The 13082-nt window shown below is 48.6% G+C and overlaps 2 protein-coding genes across 2 annotated transcripts; both read right to left on the bottom strand.

Annotated features, from left to right (window-relative positions):
• Window positions 1–6430: 6430 nt before the first annotated feature.
• On the bottom strand, window positions 6431–9250 carry LOC136471676 (hydroquinone glucosyltransferase-like). The gene has a single exon (XM_066469420.1). It carries the CDS (start codon window positions 8205–8207, stop codon window positions 6675–6677), a length of 1533 nt encoding a protein of 510 aa, XP_066325517.1. The 5' UTR covers window positions 8208–9250; the 3' UTR covers window positions 6431–6674.
• Window positions 9251–10811: 1561 nt separating this feature from the next.
• Window positions 10812–12465, bottom strand: LOC136471675 (hydroquinone glucosyltransferase-like). The gene has a single exon (XM_066469419.1). The coding sequence runs from the start codon at window positions 12382–12384 to the stop codon at window positions 10876–10878; it is 1509 nt and encodes a 502-aa protein (XP_066325516.1). The 5' UTR covers window positions 12385–12465; the 3' UTR covers window positions 10812–10875.
• Between the last annotated feature and the right edge of the window lie 617 nt (window positions 12466–13082).

Genomic DNA, 13082 nt, shown 5'->3' with positions numbered 1-13082 from the left:
GGGTGACTTATAAGTTGGTGGTATTTAACAAAATCAATTACTTATTTCACTTTTTAACTTATAAATATGTGACTTATTTGGAACCTTCAACACCAATAAACGGAACGGTACGTATTCTACTCCACTGTTGATAAGTTTGCTTGCCACTAGTTCGAGTAAGGTAGCCAAATCTTGATACTCTAGATGGACCTGAACTTGGATCCACCAGAAGATGATAATTTTACTGGGATCGATCTTAACTTGGTTCCACCGTTGGAACACGGCATTGGTAAGTATTTTTTCTATTTCTTTCAGCCTGTTCGCTTGTTGGTTTCAGCCAGTCCAAACCAGCCAGCCAATAGTGTTTTTCTCTCACAATAAACCAGTATCAGCCAGCCCAAACCAGCCCAGAAACCAACCAGCGAACAGGCCATTTGTGATTAGCATCTTGGTCTTTTTTTTCCTCAAAGAATCTTTCTTATATGATGTCAAATGGATACTTTCTATATGAAAGTTGTATCACTTGATGGGATCTATAACTTTATACCAGGGATGAAGATACGACGTTTTCCGCATACACACGGGCGCACGTGAAACAAAGATGGTGGGCAGGCACGGGCGTGCATCCAAACGTCCATGCTCTTGTATCTCCGAAATAAAATTCCAAGCTGGCTAGTTCTACAAAAAAAACCAAAAGCAGGTGAAAGTAGCATAAGATATCGATGAAACCTTTTATAAATTCAATTAACTAACTTATTCAAATTATTAATGAATTTCTTTCTTAGTGGAAGTTGCTCTCGCTAAAGTGCGGCGCTCAAACTCCCCTCCATACATTTGGCTAGCTTTGGCACAAATACACTAGAGCATGACGTGTTTTCTTTGGCACGTCGCAAGTAGGGCACGAGCCAAACGTGTTGTGGCATGCCGCAGCTGCGTTGCAGCAAGTTGCGGCAACAAGCCAAACAGGCCCTAGATACGAGATAGGAACAAAAAGATTCGAAGTTTATTAGACCTTGCCAAATTTACAATTAACGATGGCTCCTGTAAGTAAGTTTTTTCACCATCTTTGGATTAACCTTTTTTGCAAAGCGAGGATAAAAGTGTAAGAAAGATAGTAATAGCATGTGTTGAGGGGAGCACCTTCGGCAAGCCGCCCCGACGAACCCTTGACTGTCAAGAGGGACGTTCAACGGCTCCCAACGGAAGACCCTGGACAAATAACAACCGTGGCGAAGATTCTCCGACTAAGGTTGCCTTTATCCTATACAACTACAGGTCCATCGCCAATCATAGAAAGAAACCCCCATCGGAGACAAGACCCTCGCAATGGTTGCTACCTGGTGGAAGAAAGTTAAATGGAAAAACTTAATTCGACACCATACAAAAAAGATACCGACCCTAGATGAAACAACTTAAAACTATAAAGTTATAAATCTCCTGAAGAGATACAACTTTTATATAAAAAGGTATCTTTATTTGCCACCGTACAAAAAGATATGGTTTTTCGAAGGCAAAAAAAGCTTGTATGCGATTAATATGCTGCTGAAACTTTATATTATTATTTTTTGATCATCTTAATGATCTCAAATGAAAAAAACCCAAAACTATAAATCTGTAGATCCTATCGAAAGCTATAACTTCCATATAAACAATATCTCCATTTGACACCATATAAGAAAGATATGATTTTTCTAAGGCGACGAGCACTTATACACGATTAATATGCTGTTGAAACTTTGTTTAATTTTTTAAGCATCTTAATGACATCAGATTAAAAACTCAAAACTAGAAAGTTGTATATCTCGTCGAGAGCTACAATTTTCATAAAGAAAGTATCTTCATTTGACACAATATAAGAGAGATACGATTTTTCCAAGGCATCAAGCACATATACGCGATTAATATACTGCTGAAACTTTGTTTAATTTTTTTGAGCGTCTTAATGACCTCAAATTAAAAAAAAACTTAAAGCTAAAAAGTTATAGATCTCGTCGAGAGCTACAATTTTCATATAAAATCATCTTCATGCGAGATCATAAGAAAACAATATAGATTTTCTAAGTTTGTACCTTGACGCACCAGTCTGGTTGGCGCGGCGTGCTGCCGCGCCAACGGGAGTGGCATGGCAAGGATTTTCACGTAAAAATCGTTGTCCGACATGGTAGATCATGCCGCGGCAACGCACGTGGCGCGGCAGCGTGTTTTAGCCGTGCCACTGAAAAGTTCTTGTTTGGTTTTAGTAATTAAGTGAAAATTTTAGTGGACTAATGTGTTTAAGTGAGATACACAGGTAATTAGTCCACAGGTATATATGTGTGAGCAACATATACCATGACGATGATGATGGCTCAAAGATGTTGCAAAGCTCACACATGTGATGATGAAGGAGCTTATTGCACATGAGACATGACATGGAGTCATGTGATCAAGGTGGAGAAGATCAAGACATGACTTGGCTTGATGGACCGGTTGCAAGCGTGAAGGACAAGTCGGAGGCTTTGGAGCGACGGACCGCGTGGCAGTGAAGCTTCAGCAACACTTGGCGCCGATGGACGAAGACAACGGTGAAAAACAAGTGAAGTTAATATTGATGAACCAATACGATCACGTGATGATATGAAGTGGATCATATCACTTGGTGGTTGGTTGGTGCATGGATTGAATCAACAATGGAGGAGATGGAATGAAATGCGCAAGGCAAAGGTATAATCTAGGGCATTTCATTTCACCGGTCATAGGTGAGTATAGAAGTTTATGACCGGATTTATGATAGATGGCCGTACTATCAAGAGGGACAAACTTATTTGTATATCGGTCATCTAGTGCCACTCAAGTGATCTAACTTTGCATCGTCGCTATGATCAAGTGGCGTGGCAAGTTGGGTGGCTAATCCTTTAGAAAATATTTATAAAAAGCTAACACACATACACTTGGTGGTGTTGGCATATTTACAAAGGAGAAGTTGGTGAAGAAAAGGAGTTGAATGCATTGGTCACGGGCTGATCGGACGCGTCCGACGTGAGGACCGGACACATCCGATATCTTCTCGACGTGACCGGACGCGTCCGGTATTCTAGCCAGACGCGGCAAAGTTGTCGAGGTGACCGGACGCTGAGCAATCACTATTTAGCATCCGGCCGATGTGACGTGGGGCGTGGGTGTTGGTCCAGAGAGGACCGGACGTAGGGGTACGCCCGGTCAGCCACACCGAACGCGTCCGGTCGTAGTTGAGTGGCTCTGGGAGCTCTCTAGACTTGATCGGACGCAGCGATCGGACGCGTCTGGTATGAACCAGCAAGTCTCGGGTTTTCAGCGCAATAATTGATCGGACGCTGGGAGCGTCCGGTCTGGTGTGACCGGATGTGTCCGGTCGGCCCAGAGCGGCTCTAGGAACTTTCTGAACTCGACCGGACGCTGCGTCTCCTACGTCCGATCGTTTTCTAACGGCGCGTCCGATCACGTGGTATTACTATGTGTAGTGATAGCCGTTGGATGCGAATGGCTAAATAATTTGAAAGGGGCACGTGGCGGTCAGGCTGCGATCGGACACGTCCGGTGCACACGACCTACGCGTCTGATCGTCCCAAAAAACGTCCAATGAAGGGGTAACGACTATTTTAGCCCGTGGGGCTATAAATAGAAGTGTTGATTGGCCTTTGGCCGCAAGGTTAGTAGAGCTAAGCACACTAGAGCCTTGGTGGCTTATGTGGTAGTGCTTGGGAGCCCTCCATCTCACATATGCTTGATAGTGATTATCTGATTATGTGAGAAAGCGATTCTAGTGTAATTGCATCGTAAGGTTGCATCGAGTGGCACTAGGTGCTCAAGTTACAAGCCGGTCGTGCTTGTTACTCTTGGAGGTTGCCACCTCCTAGATGGTTTGGTGGTGGTCTCCGTCGAAGCCCACAAGAAGCTTGTACGGTGCTCCGGAGAAGTGCTTTGTGAGGAGCATTGTGCTCGCTCCACGGGAGCCGCGAAGAGCAACTCTAGTTGAGTGTGTCATTGAGTTACCCTCACTTTCGGGGTAGGTTCTTGCGGTGCTCGACGTGGGGGCTTGGCGGGTGATGCCAATTAGCCGCCAAACCACTAAGTGAGAGGTCAACCCAATGGGGATGTAGCGTGTTGGCAAGCACGTGAACCTTGGGAGAAAATTCACCGTGTCAACATTGTTCTTCCCATTGGTTTACGATCCCTTTACATAAGCTTGTAATTACTTTCACATACATTGTGCTTGTATAGTTGCTCTTATAATTAGTTAGCTTGTGTAGCTTGCTAGTTACCTTCTTGCTTGTGTAGCATAGAAGTAGCTCTCTTGCGTGGCTAATTTGGTTTGTGTAATCTTGTTAGTCGCATTGCTTAGTTTGCGTAACTAAGTATTTGCGCTCTCTAATTTAGGATTAGTTGTCTTGTTATTGAGCATTGCTAGTGAGCTTAGGTGGCTTTGTGCTTTTGCTTACTAGCATGTGTAGGAGCTCCCTCGTTGCTTCAAGCACTAGGTGCATAGGTTTGTGTGACTTTGCTTTTAAAATTGGTTAGGTGAGTTCTAGCTAGTCCGACACCTTTGTTGCCTAATTAGGATCTATATAAGGTGCTTGTGGACTTCGATAGAGGGGTGTAGTCTTGGTTAGACCGATAGTTTTAATTCTGTATTTGTTTCGGTTAGCCGACGCGATTAAGTTTAAGAAAGGACTATTCACCCTCCCCCTCTAGTCCGTCATCCCGACTCTACAGCCACGGACTTAAACGCGGCCAAACGGGTTAGATTTGAAAATAAAAAAGTAACGGTGTTAGATTTGAAATTTATTTTAAAAAAAGGTTAAAAATAAAAAAATCCATCAAGGACATGCGAAGGGCGTTACCTATCAAAATGATATTCGTCTTATTTTTCAGCACTATTTCAGCACATTTGGTACTGATCAATAACTTACGGCAAGACGAGCAGCCCTATACCACGTGTAGCCACACTCGTCTGTCCTTTTCTACTTAGTTGGATGAAAATCGTATTAAAATCAAGCAAGAGGATGCGCGTTAGCGCAAAGGCTTTCGCGCTAGTTGCTCAATCCGTTGCTTGCTTCTCTTCTGTCTTGGAAAATTGAGGATTTCCTATCTGATCCAAGGGAAGGAAGAGAGGTGGAAAGTGTTGTTGTGTCAAATTGAGATTGTGTGGATGTTCAGTCTACCGCTCATGTTCGACGCTATCGAAAATCATGTATTGGATGGATGCCCGGGCATTGAGAAGGAAGGACGCTTTAAGAGGCGAAAGACCATGGGGAGAGAGCGTCTGTGATCCATGGATCTCCGATCGGGAAACCGTATCCAAGCTCCGTGGCTAGTCTACGCTCTTTGGACTTTTCAAACTTAGCGAACTTAAACATCTGAGTAGCTAAAGGAAGGAAATCAACCGAGACCCGTTAGTAGCGGCGAGCGAGAGCGGAACAAGGGTTTTCATCAAAAGAAATCCGAAGCAGTTTCATACAATCTGTTGTGGATTGGATGATGGAAAAACCAGCAAGCAGCAAGCATAGGCTGTGTTGCTGTAGCGCGCCCTACAAAGTTGTACAAAGTCAGCAACCGTTTTGGGGCGCAAGCATAGGCAACACAGGACTGATGACGGGGTGGGACGCACAGTGAACTGGTTTTCTAAAAAGATTGGAAGATCCGGCCAAAGAAGGTGATAGCTCTGTTCATTTGTTCTCATGGTTATTTTCCTCTCACAATAAATCAACATCAGCATCAGCCAAATTTTAGCGAAACAAACAGGGCCATTACAGTAGCTACTAAAATCTCAAACGTTTCTCGCTGTCAAACGCATGCGTCCTAGTTTGGTTCACTTTCTCTCCACGCATGATTCACTTTCTTCACTAGTTTGGTTCACTTCGCATGCGTCCTAGTATGACGAAGACTCGCTTTCAACTTCTCACTAGAGATGATCCGAGTTTCCTAAATTCAGAACACAGAATAATCAGACTCGGCCTCATGTTTTGCTGGGTATAACGATTTTTTCTACTCCGCACAGTTGTAGTGGAGTGACCTTTATAATTATTGTTGGCTTAGGTTATAGGTTCACTATAAAGTTAACGAATTGATACGAAAACTTTAGAGCGTGCTTGAGAACAAGTTCTTAAGCTGCCCTTGCAATGGCTTCAAGTTCCTTTTGTACCCCTATAATAGAGCTAAATGAAGGTTGTGTTTGGTTCTATTTCTGAAAAGCCCTACTACCAAAAAGCAAAAAGTCAACCAAATAGATAAAACCTAAAGATGTCTTTTCTTTTTAAAAGCAGTTGTTTTCGAGTAATACAATTTTCACGACATCTTGGGTTTCAACTTTTCCAAATAGGTAAAAATAGAGACATTTTTCAGCTATTTAAGGAAGATGAAGAGAGGCCAAAGGATTTTTATAATTGTTTCAACCAAACAACTTACATCTTTTTCCGTAGCGTATAGCTGATAACAACTTTTTCATAGCTTATAATATCCTTAAACAGATCATAAGACATCCAATGAGATTTCTTTTCCTAAGATTATCTTAGGAGAAGAGAAACACGTATGCAGGCAAAAAAATACTTTGTATAGAGTACTCCAGTCCATAAACCATAATTACCGCACCCACTGAATGGTATTGAGGAGAATAAAAATTACTCGAATTAACAGAAAATTTAGTTTTGATCTCATCCGATTCACGGGAAGAAAACGAATCATGCAATCGATTCATTCCCGTTGACAAGTGCAGCCTTCAGCTTGCCGGCGACTTCCCCCATCGCCCGCCGGGAAGACCCTTCCGACGACCACGCCCGCTTCGAAGCCTCACGCAGCTCTCTCGCCCGGCCGCGCACCGCGCTTCCCTTCTCCCCCTCCATGAGCTCCCTCACCGCAGCCGCGATCTCCTCGCGCGTCACCAATCCGTGGCCGTGGCCGCGCGCCGCCGGCCGCAGCGCCACGCCGGTCACCTCGGTCAGGATGGCAGCGTTCGTCTTCTGCTCCGCGTACAGTGGCCACGCGACCATCGGCACGCCGGCCGCCACGCTCTCCAGCGTCGAGTTCCACCCGCAGTGCGACACGAAGGACGCCGTCGCCGGGTGGGACAGCACGCGCACCTGCGGCGCCCACGCCACGACGGCGTGGCCCCGGCCGCTCGTCCTTTCCAAGAACCCGTCAGGGAGCGACGCCAGTGGGTCGTCCTTGTCGCCAGGGATCGTCCCTAGGGCGCAGGGGTTGCCGTCAAGGCTCGGCATGCGCACGACCCAAAGAAACCTGTGTCCGCTCATCTCCAGCCCGGCGGCCAGCTCGGCCGTCTGCTCCACGGATAGCGCGCCCCCGGTGCCGAAGGAGACGTATACCACCGAGTCCTCCGGCTGGCGATCCAGCCACTCCAGGCATGCCGATTCATCGGATTCTTCGCCGGAGCCTGACCTGACAAAGGGCCCCACAGGGTACACCGGAGGGAACGCGCCGTCCTCGGCGTCCCGCTTGAACGTTTCCGCCATGGCGACCTCCAGCTCGTCGAAGCTGTTGACCAAGAAGCCGTCGGCGCGGCCGTATCTCCGCGCCTCCTCAACGAGATAGGCGTACACCGGGTCGTTCCGGTCCCGGAACCCGTCGGGGAGGTCGGCGTGACGAAGAACCAGGCCTCCAGGGAGCGGGAGCGGGTCCGGGAGGTCACGGTACTCGCCGGGGGCGACGTCGCCATGGAGCTCCACGATGTGGCGCATGATGGAGATCATGACGAAGCTGTTCGGGAAGAAGACGTACCCCTGCGCGCCGAGCTCCGCGGCGAGCGGCAGCGCCGCGGTTCCGAAGAAGTCGCAGACGAGCGCGGTCACCGGGCCGTGGCTGGCGCCCTCCATGAGCGCGCGGAGGTGTGGCAGCGAGCGGCGGACGAGCTCGAACATGAGGGTACCGAAGCCGATGTCCGGGGGCAGGTCGGCGAGGGACACAGCAGGGAGCACCGCGGTCGCGACGGAGGACGGCAGCGAGGACAGCACCGCGGCGTCCTTGACCGGGTCGGACATGCCGGTGAGCGTGACCAGCGTGACCGCGAAGCCGTGGTCCGTGGCGAGCCGCCGCGCGAGCTCCACCAGCGGGATGAGGTGGCCCGCGCCGGGGCTCGCGAACAGCGCAACCTCAACCTGCTTCTGTGACGGAAGCTTCTCCATGAGCTCCGGCGGCGACGACGGCCACTCGCTCGACGCCGACGACGTGTCACATGCACCGGTGGTCGACGCAGCCATGTTGAAATGTCACCCTCGCACACGTATGGTTGGTGCCTTGACTTCGTATAGGAGTAGTTTTGAGCGTTGTGTCAAACGGCGCATAGCCACGGCGGCGCACAATGGAGCCCTCTAGCTAGCTCTACAATTGGTTCTTTGACTTATGGATCGTAGTGGAAATATAAAACTCAGAGTAGATTGAAAAAAATTACCATTCGAGTGGAATCAAAATTTCAAAGTCAGGTAGGCTAACTGAAGAGCAGGCGATGATGAGTACAATATTGCAAGTATACAATGTGATGAGAGAATAATTCAATGACCGTATGGAAAAATCATGGATCTACATCACCTACATCAAGTACAGAGACAGATGGCTATAGGCAAGCACCTTGAATGTTCATGGCCGTACAGCTCTAGCTTAAAAAAAAACAACAACAACTATAGCTTCTCCAAAGAAACAACTTTTTCTGGCTTCAATTTCATTAGTCAGAAAAACGTTTTGACAAAGCAGTCTCACCTGTTGAAAATTACGAAATACCTATAATAAGCTAGAAAAACGTTTTGACAAAGCAGTCTCACCTGTTGAAAATTATGAAATACCTATAATACCCTTCCTCTTTTTCTTTCCATGTTTTCCAATTCTTCCTTCATTCTTTCCCTTTTATTTCTCTTTTTTCCTTCCTATTCTTTCTCCTCCTTATACCATCTCCCATCACACGCCTCCACACGACATGTCGATCTTGTTCGCGACTTCGCGTTCACCGAGCACGCCAGCGCCATCTACTCTGTGCCCGTGCCATCTACACCGTGCTTGAGCCCTCTCCTTCGTGTCCGTGCCATCTCCGCCGCGCCCAAGCCCTCTTCGTCGTGGCCCGCGCCATCTGTGTTGCACCCTCCCGCTGTGCCCTCCACCTCCCGTCAATGGGATTTCAGTGGTTTCTCATTTGTGGAGCAGTTGGATGGAGACCATTTGGTTGGTGGAGCTTTAAAACGGCTTCAAAAGCGGTTCGAGGAGCGGTACCAAACAAGGACTTAATAAAGCATAATATAAGTTGTATCCAACACTGAGAGAAACTGATGGAATCAGATTCGTGATTAATATGCACAGCACCTCAAGTAGTAAAGAACCCAAAAAAAAGTCAAATCCTGATTCCTGACATATACAACTTGGGCGAGATGGAATTATTCTATCAGATATATTATTTCCAGAAAAGATGTCATGGGCATCACAGAAAAGCAAATAGTTACCCGCAAACAAAAAGAAGAAAAGCAAATAAGCCATTTCCGCCATTGAGAACCTTTACGGTTACTAAGCTATAGGACTCATGATTTTTAATGCGTTTGCACGCCAAAATTTTGAACTTCAGTATCATGCGAAGAGATTGGAGGTTATATTTTTCACTTTTTAAAAAGATGTAGAGGCCTAGGCTGGACAAACATATAGTACTAGTAGAATTCTAATAATCTACACATATAGCCTATGGCCCCGTTCGCTTGTCTTAAAAATGACTTGTTCGGCTTCTTTTTTCAGTTAGAATAGTGTTTTCTCTCACAACAATTCAGCCGGAACAGTATTTTTCAGCCAGTTTCAACCAAGTTTCAGACCAGCGAACGGGGCCATACATTGAGCTGGCCGTAAAGTGTCTACCCTGTAGTCGCCGTTGAGAAAAAAAAAGAAACAAAGGAAAAGAAAAGAAAAGGAAGTCTACTTTGTAATAATAATCTACTTTTTTGAGCAAATGTAATAATAATAATCTACTTTTTTTTAGCAACATGTAATAATAATCTACTAGTTCTGTAGAACGGAACGGTAAGGAGAGGATGGAGTTCGAGTCAGGTTGGTTGGGCCACGTGCCAACTTAAATGGGCTAAATCAGGGCCTAGTCTGTGGACCATTTGAAAACTCTCAATAGCCACTCAAGCATTCAAATCTGTTACTGTCTCACACAATTTGATGGAGATTTCATGCTCCAATGTTTATCATGTTTCCAGCTGCCCTACTAGAGTAGAGAGGCATTGCATTCTGTAATTTAGGACCATTCTACACCACTTGCAGCCTTGTGCTGCTAATAAAATTTTTATGCCTTTTACCAACAAAAAAAAAATGCTCCCTCCCGCTTGGGCGGCCCAGATTGCGGTCGTCTCCGGCTGGATGGAGACAATAGAGCGCACCTGCTGTGCCGACCACTCCGATCCCAGCCTCGCGCTCCACTTCTCGTATACAAAAATTTTGAATTCATTTTGTCAAAAAAAAATTGAATTTCCGATTGAGGTTCTCAGATTTTGATTTTTTTTTTCTATTTTTCAAATGACATCAAACATGGACATACGGAGACACACTCTATACAAAAATTTTAGTTCTCAACAAGATATATATCTTTCTGTTTGAAATTTTTTATTTCAGATTATATGTGGGTGCCCAAATATTCAATAAACAATGGCATGGCTGAAAAGAAGAAATATGGGACCCACATGTCACATATGTGGTACATTCAATCAAAAACTCATTCGAAACCATTGTGTACTATTTTCAGCCGAGGTGACGGTGGTAGTTTGTCAGGTTTTGAAAGTTAAGAAATAGTTCAATGATGTTTTTAAATTCAAGGTTAAATCGAACTTTTATCCTTTTATTTATGTAGCACAAATTCCGACGACAAACCACGATAACAGACATCAACATCATCACGATTCACGATGACGAAACGACAAATGTTTCGCCAACCGCACCCGCTTTCCACCTGCCGGCGACCTCCTCCAACGTCCGGCGCGACGAGCCATCGGGCGCCCACGCCAGGTCCGCCGCCTGCTGCAGGTCCCCCGTCCGGCGCCGCACGGCGCTCCCGTCCTCCCCCTCCATCAGCTCCCTCACCGCCGCCGCGATCTCCTCGCGCCCGACCAGCCCGTCGTCCGGGCGGACGCGCAGCCGCAGCGCCACGCCCACGTTCTCCGACAGGACCACGGCATTCATCCGTTGCTCCGCGTACAGCGGCAACGCTACCATCGGCACGCCGGACGAGACGCTCTCCAGCGTGGAGTTCCACCCGCAGTGGGACACGAAGGCGGCCGTCGCCGGGTGGGACAGCACGCGCACCTGCGGCGCCCACGATGCCACGGCGAGGCCGCGCCCCCGGGTCCTCTCCAAGAACCCCACTGGAAGCCATGCCAAGGGATCGTTCTCGTCGCCACCGCCACGGGATTTCCGGCCCATGTCGTCGGAGTGCTCGCCGTCCAGGCTTGGCATGCGCACGATCCAGAGGAACCTGTGCCCGCTGTCCTTCAGCCCGGCGGCGAGCTCGGCCGTCTGCTTCACGGACAGCGTGCCGGCGCTCCCGAAGGAAACGTACACCACGGATCCCGTCGGCTGCCGATCCAGCCACTCTATGCACGGCGACGACGCGCCGCCTTCATCGGAGCTTGACCGGACGAACGGGCCCACCGGATAAGCCGGCGGGAACCTGCCTTGCTCGGCCGCCTTCTTGAAGTCCTCCACGGTCGCCGGATCCATCTCGTAGAAACTGTTCACCAAGAAGCCGGCAGCGGTTCGGTACCGGCGGCCCTCGTCGATGAGGTGCGCGTAGACCGGTTCCTTGCTGTCCCGGAACCCGTCCGGCAAGTCCTCGCGGCGCAGCGACACGCCCCCGGGAAGCGGGAGAGGGTCCGGGAGGTCGCGATACTCGCCGGCGCCCGCGCCGTCGTTGAGCTCCACGGCCCTTTGCACGACGGAGAGCGCGCTGAGGTTGCTGGGGAAGAAGACGTACCCCGGGACGCCGAGCTCGGAGGCGAGGGGCAGCGCCGCGGTGCCGAAGAAGTCAGGCACCAGGGCGGCCAGCGGGGCGGCGGAGCCAACGTCGCGGAGCAGAGCGCGAAGGCGCGGGATGGAGCGGCCGATCACCTCGAGGAGCACGGTCTCGATGCGGGCATCGGCGGGGAGGTGGTCGAGCGGGACTGCGGGGAGCGTGGCCGTGGAAACGTTCGCCGCGCGGAGGGAGGAAAGGACGGCGGTGGATTGCGCGTAAGGGTTCGCAGAGATGTCGGAGAAGGTGACGAGCGTGGCCGCGAGGGCGTGGTGCGCCACGAGGCGCCGCGCCAGCTCGGCCATCGGCATGAGGTGGCCTGCGCTGGGGCTGGCCACAAGCACGACGTGCGGCCGCTCGGGGCGTGGCCCGGCGGCGGCTGTGCTGGTGGCTACGGACGCCATGGATGGATCTCGCCCACGCTTCGGCAGCAGGCTGCAGCGCCGTGACCCGTGATGCAAACTGAAGTAGGAAAGACACGCGTGGTTGCTGTTGCTGCTTGTATCCGAGAGGATGGGCACAGTCTATTCACTGCAGTCACTATAGGACAGGATGGTGCCGTTGAATACGTAAGATTTCGACGGAAAAGATCGAAACTGTGTCAAACTCTATTAGTATAATTTATAAAAAATATATATATATATTTCAGTATTTTATTAATTTTTACCGTCATATATTACCCAAGTAGATGCACGGTGATGGGGTTGTTACAAATGAGAAATGCTAAATGGCACTCCGAATGTTCCACTCTCTCTCTCTCAACGGGCGGCGATGACGCGTCGGGCTCGAGGAAGAAGAAGGTGTGAAGCCGGCCTCCAAAACACAGTGCCCTTAAAAAATCAGTGATGGGGTGTTGGAGTCAAATAGTTTTGACGTTTTGGGTTATTTATTCTTGAGTAAAATACCCTGGTGGTGCCTAAACTTGGGTTGGTATGTCATATAGGTCCTAAACTCCTGTTTTTTTTTTCTAGATCCTGAAACTTGTCTCGGACCCTAGATGACACCCTGGTTCTCAGTTTAGATACTGCTGGTGCCTTTTAATCTTTATTATTGTTGTCACCGTATCCACGTTGCTCCATTTTTTACGGGCGATTTGCAAAAA

This window comes from Miscanthus floridulus, chromosome 8 (genome assembly GCF_019320115.1).
Source record: "Miscanthus floridulus cultivar M001 chromosome 8, ASM1932011v1, whole genome shotgun sequence".
Taxonomy (NCBI): Eukaryota; Viridiplantae; Streptophyta; class Magnoliopsida; order Poales; family Poaceae; genus Miscanthus; species Miscanthus floridulus.
The sequence above is the reverse complement of the archived record's forward strand: the minus strand, read 5'-3'. Positions and strand labels throughout refer to the sequence as shown.